The 20,158-nt window shown below is 49.3% G+C and overlaps 1 protein-coding gene across 1 annotated transcript; it reads left to right on the top strand.

Annotated features, from left to right (window-relative positions):
* The first annotated feature begins 12,292 nt into the window (after positions 1-12,292).
* FKBP11 (FKBP prolyl isomerase 11) lies at positions 12,293-19,565 on the top strand. The gene is made up of 6 exons (XM_083485414.1): positions 12,293-12,724; positions 13,025-13,090; positions 14,692-14,779; positions 15,747-15,780; positions 17,028-17,098; positions 19,326-19,565. The coding sequence occupies exons 1-6, from the start codon at positions 12,308-12,310 to the stop codon at positions 19,541-19,543; spliced, it is 894 nt and encodes a 297-aa protein (XP_083341540.1). The 5' UTR covers positions 12,293-12,307; the 3' UTR covers positions 19,544-19,565.
* Positions 19,566-20,158: the final 593 nt, after the last annotated feature.

Here is a 20,158-nt window from a genome sequence, read left to right on the forward strand (position 1 = left end):
TTGTTTTCCTTAACGCAGGAGCCTCTACAGCCCCGCATCACCTCTCTCCCAGCCGGGAGAGCACGCGCGGGGCTAAAGCAGACCCTCGCGACCCTCTCCCGGCTGGAGAGGTGACGCGCGGCTATGGCAGGAGCCTCTATAGCCGCACGTCACCTCCCCAGCCGGGAGAGCGTGCGCGGGGCTAAAGAAGCACCCCGCGACCGTCTCCCGGCTGGAGAGGTGACACGTGGCTATGGAGGAGCCTCTCCACTGCACCTTTCCGCTGCTCCCTGACCTGCTCTTTGGGGCTGGTGGTGGGCTTCCCCCCGCCAGCCCCAAAGAGCAGGCCGAAAGGAACCTGAAGCCTGGAGAGCGAGAGGGGTCAGTGCACACCGACCCCTCTCGCTCTCCAGGCTTCCAAGGTAGCCGCCTGAACGCACCTTAAACGGCACCTTGTTTTAGAGCGGGAAAACAAGAGGGGGAAAGTTCTCCCCCTCTCTGCGCAGCGCCTCCTGCCGCTTCACTGAAGGGGCGCTGGGCAGAGAGGGGGAGATATTTTTTTTCTTGTTCTCCCCCCTCTAAAACAAAGTGCGTCCTATTGTCCGGTGCGTCCTATGGTGCGAAAAATACGGTATTTGCTGAGTCCAGCGTGGCAGTGAGGTCGTGCTTACTGTGAGGCGGCAGGCGATGGTGCTGCGGTGTGGTCTTAGGCCTCTGGCAGCCGGCGGGAAGTCATCAACATCCCATCCTCATCGCCAGTTGGCAGTTGAAAGAGCATGTGCTTACTTGCCATTAGAACGTTCGTCTACCAACGCTTCTACGATTGGTTAGAATGCGCCTTGTAACATAAAATGTGTTAAACCCAATACATAACACACTGAAAGCAAAGGAAACAATGCAAAATCTCTTGAGTTCCATAAGAAGGTAAGAAGAGCCTGCTGGATCAGGCCAGTGGCCCATCTAGTCCAACAGATGCCTGTGGAAAACCTGCAAACAGGATCCGATCTCAAGAGCCTCTCCGGCAGCTGACGTCCAGAAACATCTGCCTCTAACTGTGGACTCTGGGCACAGTTGTCGTGACTAGTAGCCCTCAATAGCCCTCTCCTCCTCCATGAATTTGTCTCTCCCTCATCTAGTTTGGTGGCCATCACTGCCTCCTGGGGGACCAAGTACCATAGCTGAACTGAGTACAGCTTGAAGAAGTGCCTTCCTTCTTTTTATCTGTCCTGAACCTTCAACGTTCAGTTGCATTAGGTGTCCACGAGTTCCAGCTTTTTACCTCAAGCCCTTTTGCAGAAAGCCTGGCCTGGTATATGGCAGCTCTCTTGCCATCTTTCCCATTAGTGTTTATTCCAAGGGTGCCTAACCTGAAACCCTCCCGAATATGTTGGCTTCAAACTCCCATCAGTCCCACCCAGCATAGCTAACTGCAGAGATGAGGAGAGTTGTGGTTCAGCAAATTCTGGAGGGACACAGGTTCCTCATTCCTGGTTCATTCGAGTGGCAGTAGCTTTTCAGGGTCTCGGGCCCAGAGAGGTCTTCTCACATTGCCTGCTCCCCCCACAAAGATCCTCTTAAACTGAGATCCCAGGGACCTGTGGTCTTCTGAATGTTGCAAGCATGTGCTCTACCACTGTGCTCACTGTGGATGAGACTACGCTCTCTGGGCATGTGCCATCCCAGCCAGGTGTGAATGAGACCAGAAGTGACATATATATCTCTGTTCCTTTCCTTTATAGTGGAAGCTCTGTAGTGCGGCAAACTGACTTCAGGGGAAATGTTTTGCTGTTACTTCCATCTTCTCACTGTGGGAGACCAGGCAGGGAACTATGGCTGAGAGACAGCCTGCCTTGTGAGCAGTATATATGGAATGAAGCCCACAGAGGAGGGGGAACACTAAGGAACCAAGAAGTCTCTCCTGATGGCCAGTCAACTCCTCCCAAACCTTTGTCTCTCATCCTTTAGCACACAGTACAGTCATGGTATTAAGTTTCAATCACCCCCAGGGCCTTGAACTTTTGCCCTTGTGCACAAAGGCTAGGTTTCTGAGGTTGGGCTAGGTTGGGTATAGCTCTGGAAGCAATTGCACGGCATTGAGCAGTGTGATCTGAAGTCATCTATCTGCCTTTCCCTCATGCCTGTCACTTGTGCAGCGAAGAGGCCTTTGCAAAACACAAGTGAGTATGATGCCCAATCTTGGCAATATATTGTGTGACTGAAGAATCTTTAAGTTCAAACGTGTGAAAATGCATACAAAGCAGGAGCGTTATATATGCCACATGGGTGTTTTCCAGTCAACTGGGCATAGGCTGAAGGCATATGGTGCACGCAGCAAACTGCTGAGGTTAAGTTGTTCTGAGTCTGGTCAGTGCCTGGATGGCAGACTTAACTGGGAATCCCGTGTGAATGCCATTTTGAGTTCCACGGAAGAGAGGAGGACATAGTAACTGGGACCTGGGGGAAAGTTGCAGTGTGGAGTTCAGGTTGCCTGCCGGCTAGTCACACTCTTTCCCTTGATACTCCACTTCCCCCCAAAATTATATTAGTTTATTTTTGGATTTTCGGGTTTACAAACACCAACAAAGAGAACAATTAAGCTATAATCAATGAATCCCCTTTGACTTCCCTCCTCCCCTTTTGTGGATCCTTATGCCAACATTTTCTCCTGCATCACGTCTGTTACTCGGGTGGTGCTTCAGTTTGCCCAGGGGAGAGTAGGCAAGAAGCAACTTGGATGAAGAGAAAGCCATGAAGGAGTGCGATGGCCATGATCTAGAGCAAGTGTAAACTTTTCTGTCATGGAGAATCAAGCCTGCAGTTGCACCAGCCGACACATATGTTACAAAGAGAAGTGGGAATAGAGTCACACTTGCTTGGCATCTAAATGGAGTCCTGCTATTTAGACTGTGCGTCCCTGGCCAGTGATAAAATATTTCTATGTGTGCTGCCTCCTGCTGGGAAAGTTTAGGGATCAGTCACTGGGTGGTTTTGAAAGTCTAAGCAAATGAAATAAGAACGTGCATTTCCCCCCCAGATAAGAGTACAAAATTGTGCATTTGGGACGGACTGTACAACTCGGTGGCCGAACACTTATTTTTCATGCAGAACACCTCAGTCTCTGGCATCTCTAGGTGGGGCTGAAACCTTGGAGACCCTCTGATTGCCATTATGTAGGGTCTGCAGCCCTTGGGTGAGGGGCCACTGTCATCAGGAATCTTGAGTGCTCTGGGCGCAAGCCACAAAATGGCTGCCATTAGGATGGCTGGTCGGGGATAACACAAAATGGCTGCCACACCTAAAAGAGCAGAAAAAGAGACGGGCCCACAGAATTGTGCCGGCATTGGCGACTGCCCCATCAATGGACAGAAAGCACCTGCATCAGACACTGCCATGCCCCCCTCCCATAAAGAAGCCCTTTGCTCTTCTTCGTTCAGAGGGTGGGTGGGTGTCCAATGTAATGTAAGCATGCTTAAGGGTCTGTAGTTCGATGTAGGAGAGGCCAAGCCAGCCAAAGAGGTACGACTGAGCAGGAAGAACAAGTAGCCTCTTGTGTGTGGTGGATTTTTGAGGGGGTATATTGTTTTGCATGAGGTACTGGCAGGCACACTGGCACCTCCAGGCTCCACGCTGGCATGTTGGCATGAAGCGGCTTCATGTAATTAGTATGCCTACCCCCTGAAGTCACGCTGTTGCCCTGCCTTCCCCTACATGGAGCTTGGGCACCCAGAGCCAGAGAATCTACACATGCCACTGGCTGCCTGTACCTGCAGAGCACCAGCTACATGCATAGGCGCCCTGTTCTCAGATGCCCGCCCCTCCAGCTGTGAATGTCAGAGGGCAGAACCAGGAGACATGGCGGGGCGTAGCCTCATTGCCCATTTCAGCACATCTGAAGGGAGGCTTCTCTCTCCGGCGTATCATGGGGAGTGTGAAACCTGGGAAAGCTGTGTTCTTCCTTTATGTTCCACAGTTCGCTATCTGACAGGCTGTGAGCCAGATTTGCTAAGGAAACAATTTCACCTGATCTGTTGTAACTCTACTACCCCGTTTTAATCCAGTCACGAAAAGGTAATTGCTTCCATTTTTCATGTGAAAGAAAACTGCCACCAAAAGCTGACATTTTAATCATGCTTCTCTTTTCAGGTTCTCTTACGTCATGCTCCCTGCTGGTTGCTACTCAGTATTTTATTATAGTCCAACTGCTGCAGAAGAAGAAAGCAATCCAGGGTTGAAATCAGAGGTTAGCATCCCTGGCAGGACCAGCCCTACTGTTAGGGCAGAGCAAAGCAACCTCAGGCAACAAGTGCTGGGCAGTAGGTAGTGGTAGTTTGGTGTGGGAGGGCAGAGTGATGTGTGCCATGTGGCCTGCCCTGTGCTCCCTCACCTAGTCCTGCAGGTGCAGTGGTGGCAGCCAGTGCTGAGGTGGGATTCAGCTGCCAGTCTTGCCAGCTTCTGGGCAAGGAATGACAGAGCAGGGTGTCGTGCCCTGCTTTGTCTCGGGCGGCAAAATGTATTGGACTGGCCCGGATTACTGGGCACTCGCATGAGGCCCACACCCCACCCAGTGGGCCTGCTGCCAACCCCTGGAAGCTCCAAGCCCTTCGCCTTGCTATCACCTGCCCCTCTGAACATGGGAGCTGTGACAAGTGAGAAGGAGCAACAGAACAGCAGCATCCTTCTCCATTTGCCCTGCGCTCCCCTTCTGGGTGGAGGCGCAAGTGGGCTTGGAGGAAGAAGGGAAACGGATGGATGGAGGGCTCATCTTGCACAAGCGCCATCCAATACCTGGAGACAACACTGGCACAGCCTTGGTCATTCCCATTCTGTGTACAGCTCCGAACAGGCTGGTGCTATGCTGAAGTCTTAGGAGTAGGACTGAATGGTGATAATGGACGAGAGCAGAGGAGCCCGTGATGCACTTGGGGCTGCCTGTCACTGCGGCTACAGAGCTTGCCAGTCTCAGCACCCAATCCTGCTGCACCGGTGGAGAAGCCATTGCTCTTTGGCATCATGGAGGAGAAGGGGAGCCAGCTGACAACATTGACGGGGAGAGACAGAGTGCCTTTTCTCCCCCCCCCCCACCTACCCCCAGCCTGAGCTGGAGCCTGCCTCTGGTTTCTCACCAGTTCTGGGCTCATCCATCTTGCATTGTCTCTGGGCAGAGGAGGGGGAAGCGCCCATAATCCCATTAAATGCCGCCAGCCCGTCTTCGGCTCATCACAGCAACGAGGGCTGGTATGTCAATATGGAGGGGGGGCAGCCAGAGCCCTGGGATGACAATGGGGGCAGCAGCACAGCAGGGGAAATAGCTGGCATGCCTATCCCGTCACCGGGGGCACCCAGCTGCCCTTCTGGAGGCACCGTTCCAGAGAGCTCTTATGCACCATTCCCAGTCTGGGCCTGCTTAGCCAAGTGGTCTACAGCGCCATCCAGATGCCGCAAAGCCGTGGTCTCTGAGGGCGGGGCAAGTTAGCTGGCAGGGGTGTGGGGCTACAGTATTCGGATGACGCAGGCTGCCAACTTTTTAGCTGGCCACCGAAGCTGTGCTGCTCAGAGCAGCTTGATATGCACAGATCACTGTCTCCACATGCTCTGGGAAGCTTCCTTGCTGGGCTTCTGCATATCAAGTGGAAAGAGTCCAAGAGCAAGCCGAGCTGTCCTCTCTTTTCTCTTCCTTCTTTCCTTCCTTCCTTCCATCCATCCCCAGGCATGACTGGAAGAGCAGTAGGTTTTAAGTAAGGATCTTGGGATCCCTGGTGGGGGAGGAGTGGATTTGTGGCAATGCCTGAACGCCAGTTATCCTCGCCCATCTGTGTATCTCTAGACTGGTGCGGGGAGTGTGGCTTTGACAATGCCTGGAAGCCAACAGGCCTGGGTGTTTTGTAAAAGGATGGGTTACAACACAGGTAAGTCCACCTGACACAACTACTTGAATTTGGGCGTATGTGCATTGCACACCTGGTAGACTGCTACCTTTGATAGTTCATAAGGAGTTTTTCCCAAGGGGGCAAAAATGCTCTAGGGCTGCCAAGTGCCCTTCGAATGCAGCCAGATGAAGTCAATAAAGCACAATGAGCTAGTTCCTTGTGATTCATGCTGGATGCATTCCAGTGGGAAGACAGACCTGTCTTGTCAGGGACCGGGATGGCTAGAGGGAAGGACGTCACTAAGGCCTTTAGATTGAATAACCTCGGGGTGCTTATTTTCTGGGGGGAGGGAGGCAGGATTTGTGATGTTTTGCTGCCACACAGTGGTGACAGCAATGTACTGCACCTTTGCAAAATCTGCATTTTGTAATTTACAGTATAAGAATTTATAAGAATTTTGTAATTTATAAGAATGCCTCTGAACTGCCACTATTTTGCTTTGTTGTTTAGTCGTTTAGTCGTGTCTGACCCTTCGTGACCCCATGGACCAGAGCACGCCAGGCACCCCTTCAACTGTGTACTGAAATTTTAAAGGTACATCCAAACTGGTGTGTGGGTGTGTTTTCCCGCAACATGTCATTGACACAATAATAATGTACTGTATTAATGCTGGATATATACTAGAATGTCCACACATTAGGACCTGTCCAAGAGTGAAGGCCTTTTGGGAAATGATTTATAATGAGTTAAAAAAGGTATTTAAATATACCTTCACAAAGAAACCGGAGGCCTTCCTTTTGGGCATTGTCGGCCAGAAAGTGTTGAAAAAAGATAGAACTTTCTTTATGTATGCAACTACAGCAGCGAGGATACTCATTGCAAAGTATTGGAAGACACAAGATTTGCCCACACTGGAAGAATGACAGATGCAATTGATGGACTACATGGAACTGGCGGAAATGACTGGCAGAATCCGAGATTTGGGAGAAGAAACAATGGAAGAGGACTGGAAAAAGTTCAAAGACTATTTACAAAAACAGTTAAAGTTGTATGAATCTTAAGAAATTGCACGATTTAGAAAAGTATGGTTCCAGTAAATTTAAAGTAAATTTAAGACATAATTAACTGATAATAATTATTTTAAGATAAGAAATGTAACATTTGAGAAGTACAAATAAGGTATGACCCAAGGTAACAATTTGCTGAAAATTTTTATTGTTGAGAACGCAGGGTAAGGGAGATGCGAGGAAGTCCAATAAGTTATACAAAAAAGTTATGAAAGTTTTGTTCTCTCTTCTTTTTTACTTTCTTTACTCGATGTATAATGTAGATGTATATGTATGTTTAATATGTGTTTTATGTTTTATACTTGAAAACCCAATAAAATATTTATTAAAAAAAATAAAAAATAGAATGTCCACACATTGTTCTGTGTTATTAGTTGCTCTGCAAAGCTTCCCCATTGCCACTGCATTAATGTGATACAGAGGGGCACTCTTGCACAACAAAAGCAGGTCCCAAGAAATAAAAATAATCTCTGGACATTTGTGCTATTAAAAAGGTTACAGGATTTCAGCAGGAAGCTACAGGACATGCACCAATGAGAGGCAAAGGAGTATGTCTCCCCCAAAACTTCCACAGGCACAGACTGTATTGAAAGTGGAATCATGTATAACCATCATAATATTATTATCATGAATGCACAGATAATTAATTCATCTAGCTATGGTGCAGAGGTTTGGGGTACCTCAAAGGTCTCCGGTCTGGAATCCCCACATAATTATTTTTTAAGAGTTCTTTTAGGTTTACCCAAAGATGTGCAATCTGCCATGGTCAGGTTGGAAACTCGCATGTTGAGCATAGAGAGCCAAATAGATAAAATAATTCTCTGTTACTGGTTTAGAGTTCAACAGATGGACAACACTAGGCTACCAAAAAAATGCCTGATTGAGCTCTCAAATGGATTACTCCTTAAAAACTGGGTACATCATGCTGCCCAACTGATGGGCAAATATGACCTCTCAGTGACTGAGATTAAAGAACTCCCCCTATATTCACAGAAAAATATTTTTAAATGAACCATAAGGGTAGTGGCAACTAAAAACGATCTAAACTCTATGTGCACATCTACATGCGCCCCATTGTATTTTAAACTTAGAGAGGTCAATGAACACATATCTTATTTTAATGAATTGACTTTTGCACAGCTTCAAAAAGCTTTTACAGAGCTACGACTAAATACAATAAGCTCTGCTTATAGAGATGGGAGACATAGAGGCATACCAAAAAACGAACGTGTTTGCATTAAGGGATGTTCTGAAGTAGAGGACCTTATGCATTATATCTTGCACTGTCCGTTATATAATGATGCAAGAAAAAGATTTTTGGTACCTATAATGACAGGGTCCCCTGGCCATAACCCCCTTGATATGATGTTATATCTCCTTGCAGACACAGATAAGTATGTGACCTGGCGGGTAGCACTTTTTGCAACTGCTGCTAGGAAAATTAGAGCAAATTATATAGCCAAGGTAGCCATTAACTGCAAAGGAGATGAATTTATTTGATCCCATCTATCTACCTCAGGCTATACTCTATCTTTGTCACCAAACTCTGAGTATAAATTGCACACTGTATTAATTGATACTGTTTTTAACATTAGTGACCATGTGATGATTTTAGCTTATGAATTTTATTGTTTAATGTTTTTATTTGTACATTGGGGTACTTTTATAGCTTTGTTTAGAGTACATAATGTTTTAATAATACAAATGTTTTAAGTCTTTTTTTACCAATTCAGTATATTTTCTTTTAATTGTCAAATAATTCTGTGTACATTGCGGCAGCCTTTGGCTATGTGCAATAAAACTGACTGAGACTGATTTCATCTAGCTCCATACTGCCAATAATGAGTGACAGCAGCAGTCCAGGATTTCAGACAGGATCTCTTCCATTCCTACCTCGAGATGTCAAGGAGTGAACTTGGGATCTTCTGAATGCAAAATGTACTCTAGCACTGAGGTATGTGCCTAGGTCACATGTGTTTGCAAACACAGATTTATTTTCCTTCTCCCATGCCCCTCTCTGTACATTTTCAAATGTACACTTAAACATTGTAAGCTGCCCAAATAGATTCAAAATCATGGGACGTCCCTCCAGTTGAATCAATATAGTTCTGAACAAGCTTGTGCAAACAAGAGTCACTAGGATCTGTTTTGTACAAGTTAATGCAATACATAAGCTGATGGCAATTTATAGGTAGCAAGTATGGTTGCAAATGTGCCCTTTAAAATGAAAGCTCTCTCGTTAGCTACATGCCAATGGCTTATAAGAGTGCCTTCCGCTGTTTAGCTTTCTCTTCCACAAAATTGTACAGTGGTACCTCGGGTTACAAACACTCCGCTAACCCGGAAGTAGTACCTCGGGTTAAGAACTTTACCTCAGGATGAGAACAGAAATTGTGTGGTGGCCATGCGGCGGCAGCGGGAGATCCCATTAAAGTGTTACCTCAGGTTAAGAACGGTTTCAGGTTAAGAACGGACCTCCGGAACGAATTACCGTATTTTTTGCACCATAACACTCACTTTTTTCCTCCTAGAAAGTAAGGGGAAATGTCTGTGCGTGTTATGGAGGAAATGCCTACGGGTGGCATGCCTACGGATTTTCCTCCTCTAAAAACAATGTGCGTGTTAAGGTCGGGTGCGTGTTATAGAGCGAAAAATACGGTAAGTTTGTAGCCAGAGGTACCACTGTACTTTGCTCTGTGATTGGGGGCAGTGACCATGTTCATGTTCAGATGAATCTTGGGATGCTGGTGACTCAAGAGTTTTCAGACTTTGGTGCTGGCACCTAGAAATTAGAAAAACACACAGGGCTTCTGCTGAAGAATGCAACGTATTTCCCCCCCTAGTCATTCACAGTTTGCTACAACAGCTGTTCCTCTACTGTCTGGGTTCACTTTGAAATCCAGACTTGTCTTTGCTTTCTTCTAGAAATGTGAAATTACACACATTGCTGTATTACATCTGTTTTGTTTAGATCCTCCAAGCACCACCAATACTAGATTTTTCCTCATCTTCGAGAAGTCCCCTTATCTTTTTTGGCAACTGCTCTTGCAGCACGCTCAAGGTGACAGTCCCTGCTGATAGGAAATGGCAGGCATGTTTGCTTTCCACGTCAGCTTTAATAATAGGCGCAGCTACCTGTGAAAGCAAATGCCTGAGAATTGCCCAGTCCTTTCCATTCCATATGGTCAAAGAACCCTGTAGCTGAGTGTGTAATGGTCTAAAGATTTTCTGTAGTCAGACACATCTTAACTGCAAGTTGAGGTGTCTCTGTGTATTCAAAGTTGTGTGCTCATGTCCACATTGCTTGTACCACCATCAGTTTGTGTACACATCTGCACATGCATTTGCAAGTGTGCAAATAAATATTATATCCATTTTGGTAGGCTTCTCCATATCTGGGCTAGAGGTTGAATCATTAGGTGCAACGGACAGGCTTCTACACTTTTCATTACGGTGCACAAACAGCCTTTGGGCAGGCAGACCTTGTTCTGCAGGATATGCAAAGCTGCAGGTGTACACATTTCCTTTTGGAAACAATTAGTAAAAGTTCAGAAGTCCCATGTCCTCCTTTCCACCTGGCCACTCCAAATCAGTGCACATCTGTGCATATTCACAACCATTATAATTATTCACTGCCAGTGTGTAAAGCACCATAGAGCTAGACAAGCAACATAGACAGGTCCCTGCGCCCACAGAGCTTACAGTTTAAAACAGTGAAGAAATAATAGGGCAAAGGGAGGAAAGGCAGAGGAAATGTAGGCAGATGCTGTCATCTTTTTAAAAGTGTGCTGGTAATTAGGAATGAGGGGGGATTAAGAGGAAAAGCCATACCAATGTGGAAAAGGTGGGTTTTGCAGAAAGGGAGAGAGCGGGGATCATGTTTATGTATTGTGAATGCAACAGCACATGCAAGGATCAGCAGCCCTGGAAGAACAGGGAGAGATAATTTAAGAGAGTAGGAGACCTTCAGTGGGCTATAGTTCATGGGTAGGAAAACTAAGGCCTGGGGGCCAGATCCGGCCCAATCGCCTTCTCAATCCAGCCTGCGGACAGTCGGGGAATCAGTGTGTTTTTACATGAGTAGAATGTGTCCTTTTATTTGAAAGGCATCTCTGGGTTATTTGTGGGCCTAGTCCAATAGTGTGAGGCAGGGATGGCAGCGCATGCGGACAGAACTTCCACATGGTCATGCAGTCCGTGTGACCAGGCCCTAGCTCTCATTCTCAAATGTGGGATGGGTTTTTATAGGTAAGAGAGGATATATTAATTGCAATTAATCCTTCCAGGTGCCCAAGTGTGTGGTTTGAACTGTGGTTTAAAATATCATCCTAGTCAGCAAAATTAAAATGCATAGGGACTAGCAAACTTTTTCGGCAGGGGACTGGTCTACTGTCCCTCAGACCTTGTGGGGGGCCGGACTATATTTTTTGGGGGGGGGGATGAATTCCTATGCCCCACAAATAACCCAGACATGCATTTTAAATAAAAAGACACATTCTACTCATGTAAAAACACGCTGATTCCCGGACCGTCCGTGGGCCGGATTGAGAAGGCAATTGGGCCGGATCCAGCCCCTGGGCCTTAGTTTGCCCACCCATGTCCTAGGCTGTAAAACCTTGATTTGAGCAAGTCCAACTTTGAAGTAAGCTGGCTCTCCTATTCTTACCAGCTTAACAAACAATCAGGCAACAAATTGGGAAGTAAATTGGAAAGTATAATTTATTTACCAGTACTTTATGATGTTGCACTGGTTCACAGCAATGGCAGCAGTTAAAGCCATGCAGGCAAAATACTTTTATTTACAGTGTAACTTCCTCTCCAGGAAAGGAGGGGAAATGACATCACACAGAGTTCTTTCTAGCATTTGTGTTTCTATGGTCTGAGCATCTGCCTATCAGCAATACAGCTCTGTGCGGTTGGCACTTTCTCATGCTGACAAGAATATGCCTTTATTAGCTTTGGCTGCTAATCTCCCACACCAAAGCCGAGTCTTCCAATTTGTGAAGAGTGTGCTGCTCCTCCCCCCAGGGCTATCCAGAGCCAGATGGGCGGGGTATAAATAAATCATTATTATTATGTTTTCAGAGAGGGTGGGCACCTTCCTGGGCGCCATTGTGTGGGTGCTGTGGGGAACAGTGTGCTGACCTGCGGAACTCCCTGCTGCAGGATTTCACCAGAGTCCTGGATGGGGGTGGGGAGAAGAGGCCTGCTTAGCCCACCTTCCCCTTCCCACAGCAGCCAGGTGCCAGTGGGAATCCTGCGAACAGAAGGGCACAAACAAGGAGGCACCTGTTCTGCAGCAATAAAACTGCTAGCACGTTTGCAAAGTTAGGAAGGGTCATGTATGGTTTCAAATTGGATGGGGGGGTCTTGCATGGCAAAGGGGTGGCCTAGATGACCCTCGGGATCCCTTGCAACTCCACGATTCTTCTCCAGCAACCTTCCTACATTACTTGCACCCCGTTTGGTGTTGCTGAGCACGTGTCTCTCGAAGGCCTGAGAGCAGCACCTCAGCTGCGCTCCCGGTGCCAGGAGAGCCCCGCTCGCTCCGACCCTCCTTCCTTCCTCCGGGGCGGGGAAGCGGGCAGCAGGGGGCGGCGCCAGGAGGAGGCACCCTGCCCTGCCCTGCGGTGCAAGCCCGGTCGCCGCTGCTCCGGCTCCGTGGGCCACCTCTCTCTCGCCATGCTACCTCTCCGCTTCGGCCTCGTCCTCGTCCTCCTGTGCGCAGCCGGCAGCCGCGCGCAGCGGGCGGAGGACGAGCCCGAGAGCCCGAGCGAAAGTGCGCCCCGGGAGCTGCAGCTGGAAACCCTGGTGAGGGCGCGCGGGCGCAGCTGCCCGGCCGGCGGCGAGAAGTGCCCGGCACGCCTCCGAGATGCCGCCGGCGAAGCTGGGAGGGAGAGACGCAGCCCGGGGGCGCGCCTGGTCCTCTTGCGCGGCGGGAGGGGCGAAGCAGCAGCGCCGGCGCCGCTGACTCTCGGGGGCGCAGCGGAGTCTTTGGAGAGGCCCCTCCGCCGCCCCCCGTTGGCGCGCTGCTGCACGGATGGAGAGCCACGTGCGGCTCGGATCCGGCCCCTCCGCTGACGCCCTCCCTTCTCTCTCGGCTCTCCGCAGGTGGAGCCCCCCGATGACTGCGCGGAGCGCTCGGCGCTGGGAGACGCGCTCCACATCCACTACACGGTAAGCCGAGGCCGGGCGGAGGGCGCGGGGAAAGCCGCGCACGAACACGTCAGCACCGGCGCTTCCCGGCTGCCTGGGGCGGGGCTTCCCGCGGCTCCGCCCTCCGGGTCTGCCCGGCGCGGGTGCTGGGCAGGGAAGATCGGGAGCGCGGGGCGCGTTGGTGCGTTTGGTTTTGGGAAGGCGAGCTGTGCGCCCCGGTGCCAGTCCTCCCTTTGCCGCCGTGGAAGAGGGCACGCGTGTTTTCGGAGCAACCTTCGCGTCACGAGGCCCAATAGGCTTTTGCTCGGCTGCCACATGGACACCGGGACAAGCCCTGGAGCCCTGCTTCTCCGGGGCGCAAGGGCTCCCAGCAAAAGGGCAGAGGAAGAAGGCTCCAGTTGCAGGCAGGCTGGGGCAGACCCCGCGTGGGGCAGCCGGCTGCCCTCCAGATGGCGCTGGATTCTGGCTCCCGTCAGTCTCGACCGCTGGTCCTGCAAGCAAGCGGTTGGCAGAGCTGGGAGTCCCAACATATGGAGGGGATCAGTTACAGATAGGTAGCCGTGTTGGTCTGCCATAGTCAAAATAAAGAAATTCCTTCCAGTAGCACCTTAAAGACCAACTAAGTTAGTTCTTGGTATAAGCTTTCGTGTGCATTGGTCTTTAAGGTGCTACTGGAAGGAATTTCTTTATTTTGCCAGATTTATACAGGTACTTAAGGAGCAGATGGGACTCATCCGCCTGAGAAGGTAGCCCATCTCAGAGAAGGAAACTGATCCTCAACCTTGGCTGCCATGCAGGACATCTTCTGGAGAAGAAGAGGCTAAGGCGGCACAAATCCGGAGTGGAGTCCCTAAGATGGTTACCTCCTTTAGGCAACTCCTGCAGCCAAGCTGGTTCCAAATGTGTTGCTCAACTTTCCTTTGGCCCACATCAGCAAGGCCTGTCTTGTGATCTGGGCGGCTGAGGACCTCCAGGCTTGCGCCCCAGGGGTCTCACCTTTGTGCTGCTATTGCAGCAGTTTGCCTTCACCCCTGGAGGTGCACTCCATTGACTCTCAAGATAGATGCCAACAGCCTACTGAGAAAATACATTAAAAAGCAACTGCACCAAAAGGAATTATTGTGAAAATAAGAATGGGTGCCAAATTTTGTCCTCATTCATGGTGCTGTATTACCAAAGTCTGCCCCTGACATAATTGGCTACCCCTGGTGTAGAAAGTGTCCCTTGAAAGTCGAACAGGTATTCTGAAGGGAGGGAAGCATATTTTCATAGTTGCTGGGATAGATGCTGCACACATCACAACACCATAGAAGAGGTGATTCTGTCAGTGTGAGAAAAGCGAATGCGTCTCCTTTTTAAAAATCTGGCTTTTAAAAAATAATAATGGAAAATGACGTCATGGTGGAAATCACTACCAGCCTTTTTCCTGACACCGTGTTGCTCCATTTGTCTCAGAACCACAAGTTTCCACACTTCCTGCAAGTTTTGTTTTTCCGTGCAGTTTAGCAACTGCTTGTGGGCTTCCCTTAGGAAATTGCTTAGCTGCCATGAGACTAGACTAGCTGGGGCTTTGGTCGGATCTAGCAGCTGAATTGCTGGTTCATAGCTTTCTTTCTTTGCAGGGTACCCTTGAAGATGGCCGCGTCATTGACAGCTCTCTGTCCCGTGACCCACTGCAAGTGGAGCTGGGCAAAAGACAAGTCATCCCAGGTACATCTTTGGAACTCGCGCTCTGAGGCCAATTTGGCTAACGAACTTCCCACGCAATTTGGACAAGAACTGGAGCAGGAATGTTATCCACTATTGGACCTTTTCCAATAATAATAATAATAATAAATTTTATTTATATCCCGCCCTCCCCAGCCGAAGCCGGGCTCAGGGCGGCTAACAACACTAAAATAGTGCAACATTATAAAAACATCATAAGAATTAATTAAAATCAAAATTGATGGCAACCATAAACTAAAGTATTGTAAAGATTGCCAAAGGAGGGAGTCAGGCTGCGCCCTGACCAAAGGCCTGGTGGAACAGCTCTGTCTTGCAGGCCCTACAGAAAGATGTCAAGTCCTGCAGGGCCCTTGTCTCTTGTGACAGAGCGTTCCACCAGGTTGGAGCCGCAGCCGAAAAAGCCCTGGCTCTAGTTGAGGCCAGCCTAACCTCTCTGTGGCCTGGGACCTTCAAGATGTTTTTATTTGAAGACCGTAAGTTCCTCTGTGGGGCATACCAGGAGAGGCGGTCCCGTAGGTACGAGGGTCCTAGGCCGTATAGGGCTTTGAAGGTTAAATACAGTGATACCTTGGTTTACAAACCATAATCCGTTCCGGAAGTCCTGTTGTAAACCAAAACAGGTTGTAACCCAATGCCCGCTTTTGACAATGGGGCCTCCAAAAAAAATGGGTTGTAATCCAAAAAAAGGGACAAACTCTCCCCTTCGTTACATATCTTTAGGTGCCAGGTAAAAACTTTGTGTTTCCTGTTTCTCCTTTACAAATGTTGCTTGCATGTGGCATCATTTAAATTCTGCCCTGAGTGCATGCTACTCTACTGATGCACTCAGCAGCTCACAAGTGACTCTGACCCTGGCTGAAAGCAGTGCGGCTTGCATTCTCTGTCAAATATAAACAGTGCTGAATGTAAGCCACACTTAACTCTTACCTGTGTTTATTCTTTTGCTCAGGTTTAGAACAGGGTCTGCTGGATATGTGTGTTGGGTAAGTAATTTTCAGTGTGCTTGCCTTGTAGTCTCTGTTACCATCTCTGAACCCCTTCCCTAAAATGGACCTTTCACAAGCTTAATGCAAGCCACAATTTCTCACTTTCTTAACTTGGGAAGGTTCTCTGTGAGGCAGTGTAAGAACTCTTGGTCTCCTCCCATAAATGTGCCTGTTGAAAACCTCTCTATTCTGCCAGGCCTATGCGGGTGATTAAGATTACCTTGGGCTGGAGTATTGTTTAGAGGGTTGCTGCTGCTGCTGTTAATTTTTTGGATCTTTATTTTGGATCTTCTGGTTTATGTGGAAGTTGTTCAATTTGGTTGTGCACTTCCTGTTCATTTGTTTATTGTTTATGACTACTTTTGTTATTTTTGTAGTTGTGTAATTTTTTTATATGTTGTAAGCCGCCTTGCGCTTTAACTTTGGAAAGGCAGCATGCAAATAAAATGATTGGTTGGTTGATATCCCATAATGGTTTTAAGATGTTTGTTTTAAATTGTTTTGACTTTAGGATGGTTTTGATTTTTTATTATTTTACTGTATGGTTTTATGATAGGGACGCGGGTGGCGCTGTGGTCTAAACCACTGAGCCTTGGGCTTGCCGATCAGAAGGTCGGTGGTTTGAATCCCTGCAACGGGGTGAGCTCCCGTTGCTCGGTCCCTGCTCCTGCCAACCTAGCAGTTCAAAAGCACCCCAAAAAGTGCAAGTACAGGTACCGCTCTGGCACAAAGGTAAACGGCGTTTCCATGCGCTGCTCTGGTGTCAGTGTTCTGTTGCGGCTTAGTCATGCTGGCCACATGACCCAGAAAAACTGTCTGCGGAGCGGACAAATGCCAGCTCCCTCGGCCTGTAAAGCGAGATGAGCACCGCAACCCCAGAGTCGTTCGCAAATGGACGTAACTGTTAGGGATGCCTGTCCCTTTACCTTTATGATTTTATAGAGTTGTAAACCACTATGATTTATTTCTATATATCAATAAGCAGCAAACAAATATTTTTATGTATAAATGTGAAAAGGAAATCCAACTTTAAAAAAATTGGTGTGAAGCATCCGTAGAGCATTTATTTGAATCCTGCTCTCTCCAGCCAAGGAATTTCTAGATTGTTTCACTGACGACTGCAATTTTCTGCCCGGGTTTTTTGTTTTTTGTTTAATGCCCAATGAATCCCCACTGAAGTCAACAGCTTTGTACACCCGTGTCCCGTCCTCAAATGCTGACATGGCATTCCTTCTTCCTGGCAGGGAAAAACGCAGAGTCATCATCCCCCCTCACCTGGCATACGGAAAACGAGGTTCCCCGCCAGCTGTCCCAGGTACAATCCAGCGACTAGCACCTATTTGATGGCCATTCGGCAGGACATCTTGGCAGGCTGTGTTTTTCTAGGCTGGTCTATCTGCTTCCGTTGCCTTTGGATGTACAGATGGCACATGGGCTCTGATTTGGGGTTGAGGAACTGAAAAGGGGAGCTTGGAAAGCGACTGACTGTAGCGGGGTGGTCTCTTACAGCATTTTGATGCTGTGGGATAGCTAGATCACTGGGTGACTGCATGAGAAAGAGGCGATGTGGGGTGCTTGGTACAGTGTTGCAAGACAGCATTTCTCCATTAGTCTTCTTTTTAAATGCAAGATATTTAGTCAGTGGCATAGCGTGGGTTGTCAGCACCCGGGGCAAGGCAAGTAATTTGTGCCCCCTAACCCCTAACCTGCCGCCACTGCCAGCTTCTTCTTGCTGCTGCCTGGTCTGGCCTGGTGTGGTTCTCTCCCGCGCTCAGCGCTGCGCTGGGCGGCCGCTGCACTGTCCCTCCCCCAGATAGTCCCTCGCTCTCTCTCCGCATCGCACGCCTGGCACCCACCCCTCCACAGTGGGCGGCGACCCGGCGGCTCGGATCGGATTCGCACAGCCAGCACTGCAGTGAGAGTGAGTGAGCGAGCCAGGTAGGGGCAGAGAGCTGAGAGTGCGAGCGCGCCCCCCCCAGATGTTGCGCCCGGTGCGGCTGGCCCCCCCGCACCCCCCACGCTACGCCACTGTATTTAGTTCCTTCCATTCCCTTCTCATCTCCTGCTTATCACGAAGCAGCGGTAGCAAGCAGTGGGTTTAAGTTCTAAAAAGGGGTGAGCTGAGTCTGAATCCTGCACGGAAGCCGTGTTGGTTCAAGGTTTTCCTGCCTGAAGCAGAGCCCAATGGCCCCGTTAGGGCTTTTAGTTTTGCTGCAGCAAATTCCTGGCTATGCTCCTACACCCAGATCTGCAAAGAATTGCTGCAGTTAAGCATTGGTGAAATGTACTCTGCACACACTCAGAAGCACTCTTTTCTTTGTTATTACTTCATAATTTCCTGGGCCGAAACAAGGCATTTAAAAAAGTTTTCTGGGCTGAGCTGCGGTTTCACATTTCTAGTGAAAATGCACCCTGACCTAAGGTGAATTCAGGCGTGTTGACTGAATGGGACAAAATTCACACAAACGTGTGGAAAGTCCAGAGTTGCATTTGAACGTGTGAGGTAAGAGGTGTGAGGATGGGATCCACAGGTGTTGCAGTGTTACTGAATGCACACAACTTCTGGAGAAAACATGGTGGCCAACCTGTGTAGCTCACAATGGAGCATCTGGCCACTTCAGTAAAGAATTGGGATGTTTGACTTACTAGCTGCTGGCATTGGGGCTGGATGGGATGGCATCCTCAGCTGAAGCTGCCCTGTGCTCATCACCCCACATTAACCCCATTGCTTAAAGGATCTGTGGCTGGCATATGTGGTTGCAATCTAGGTATCAGCTTGGGCGAAGTATATGCTCCCCTAGGAATTAGTTTGCATATAGTTTGCAGTTAGACAAGCAGCCGTGGCCCTGCTTACGTTCTGCCCTTGGCCTGGCAGTTCATGTAGCCTGCAGAGCCACGCATTTTGAGCCTCCATGCAAATGCAGCTTGGTGGCTGTGCTCTGCTGGCTTTTGTGCCCTGACCAATTGCACCAGCGCAGGGATGCCGGCATAAAGAGGGTGAAGGCAACCCTTTGGGTCTCTCGCGTGGAGCATCCTATGGACAATACAGACCCTCAGAGAAACCTAGGAAGCGCAGTGTGGTCTACGTTGACTGGCTGTGACTGTCCAAGATTTCAGACAGGATTCTTCTCCAGCTTTACCTGTGTGTGCCTCTTTCTGCATGCAAAAGAGGTGCTCTACCACTGAGCCACAGTCCTGCAAAAGTTACCTTTTGCCAGTGCAGGATATGGGGCTGGAGGGACCGATTGCCTGGCACAGGGAAGCAGAACTAAGTTTCTCTTTTCTCCTATGCTAGAAGTGACATTTAGTTGCAGCAGCACCAGTGGGTGCAGTTTGCACTATGATATTGAGGAGGGCCTCTTGCTAATTTTTTTGAGCGAGCCCCCAAAGTCCTGACAGCACCACTGAGCAGCGCAAAGCCTTGTTTGCGCTTCTCTAGCTGCCATAGATGCTTAACACTGACAGGGCAGATTTCCTAGGGACCTGCCTTGCCTGAATTGTCTCCCAGCGCTGCTTCCCCCAACTCTCTCCTCTCTCTCCAGCTGACGCAGTCCTGCAGTTTGAGGTGGAGCTGGTGGGGCTGTCCAGAGCCACCTACTGGCAGAAGATGTTGAATGACGTGCTGCCCCTGCTCTGCATCGGGCTTGTCCCTGCGCTCTTGGGGCTCATTGGCTACCACCTGTACCAGAAAGCCCGGGCACCCCGTGTCTCCAAGAAGAAACTCAAGGAGGAGAAGAGAAACAAGGCTAAGAAGAAATAAAGTGCCTCCTCATCTTTTTGGACATGGCTTTGCGGTTGCTTCTCTTGTGGGGTTCTGCTCTGTTGTGCTCGCACCTTCACGAAAAAGCGGAGGGTAGGGGTAGGTTGGATGAAGGGCTGGTCTCACCTCCTAGGATGTAGTAGTTTGAACAGTCTTTAACCAGGGAAGGGTATCTAGGGGGTATTACTGCAATATATAAGCAGCTCCGTCTAGCTGGTCAATCGAGGATTGCCTATTTCTGAGAGTCACGTCTAGCAAAGCACTGGCAGGCCATTCAGAATATACACTGAGCAGGACTCATGTATTGTTTTACAAAGTTTAAAATTCCCATGGCCTAGATCAGTGTTTCCCAACCGGTGTTCCGCGGCACACTAGTGTGCCGCCAGACGTTGCCTGGTGTGCCGTGGGAGGGAGGCGGGCGAGTCGGGCGGCGAGACGCGGGGCGGCGGCGGCGAGCAGCGGCCGCCCAGCGCGGGGCTCTCGCCGTCTGCCTGCCTGGCTGCCTGCCTGACGCGCAAACCCCCGGCGCAGGCGCCCCGCTTGTTGACACGGGAGGGGAGGGGGGAGAGGAAACGCTGCTGGTGTCGCTGCTCCTCGGCGGCGGCTCCTCCTCTC

Source organism: Podarcis liolepis (genome assembly GCF_965112155.1).
Source record: "Podarcis liolepis genome assembly, chromosome: 2".
Taxonomy (NCBI): Eukaryota; Metazoa; Chordata; class Lepidosauria; order Squamata; family Lacertidae; genus Podarcis; species Podarcis liolepis.

What these genes read in the sequence shown, in the direction of transcription:
- FKBP11 (XM_083485414.1), top strand. Translation starts at nt 12,308, where the DNA reads ATGACCCTCGGGATCCCTTGCAACTCCACGATTCTTCTCCAGCAACCT. An exon ending in CGCTCCACATCCACTACACG is followed by an intron (nt 13,091 to 14,691) that starts GTAAGCCGAGGC and finishes CTTTCTTTGCAG; the next exon opens with GGTACCCTTGAAGATGGCCG. An exon ending in CAAAAGACAAGTCATCCCAG is followed by an intron (nt 14,780 to 15,746) that starts GTACATCTTTGG and finishes TCTTTTGCTCAG; the next exon opens with GTTTAGAACAGGGTCTGCTG.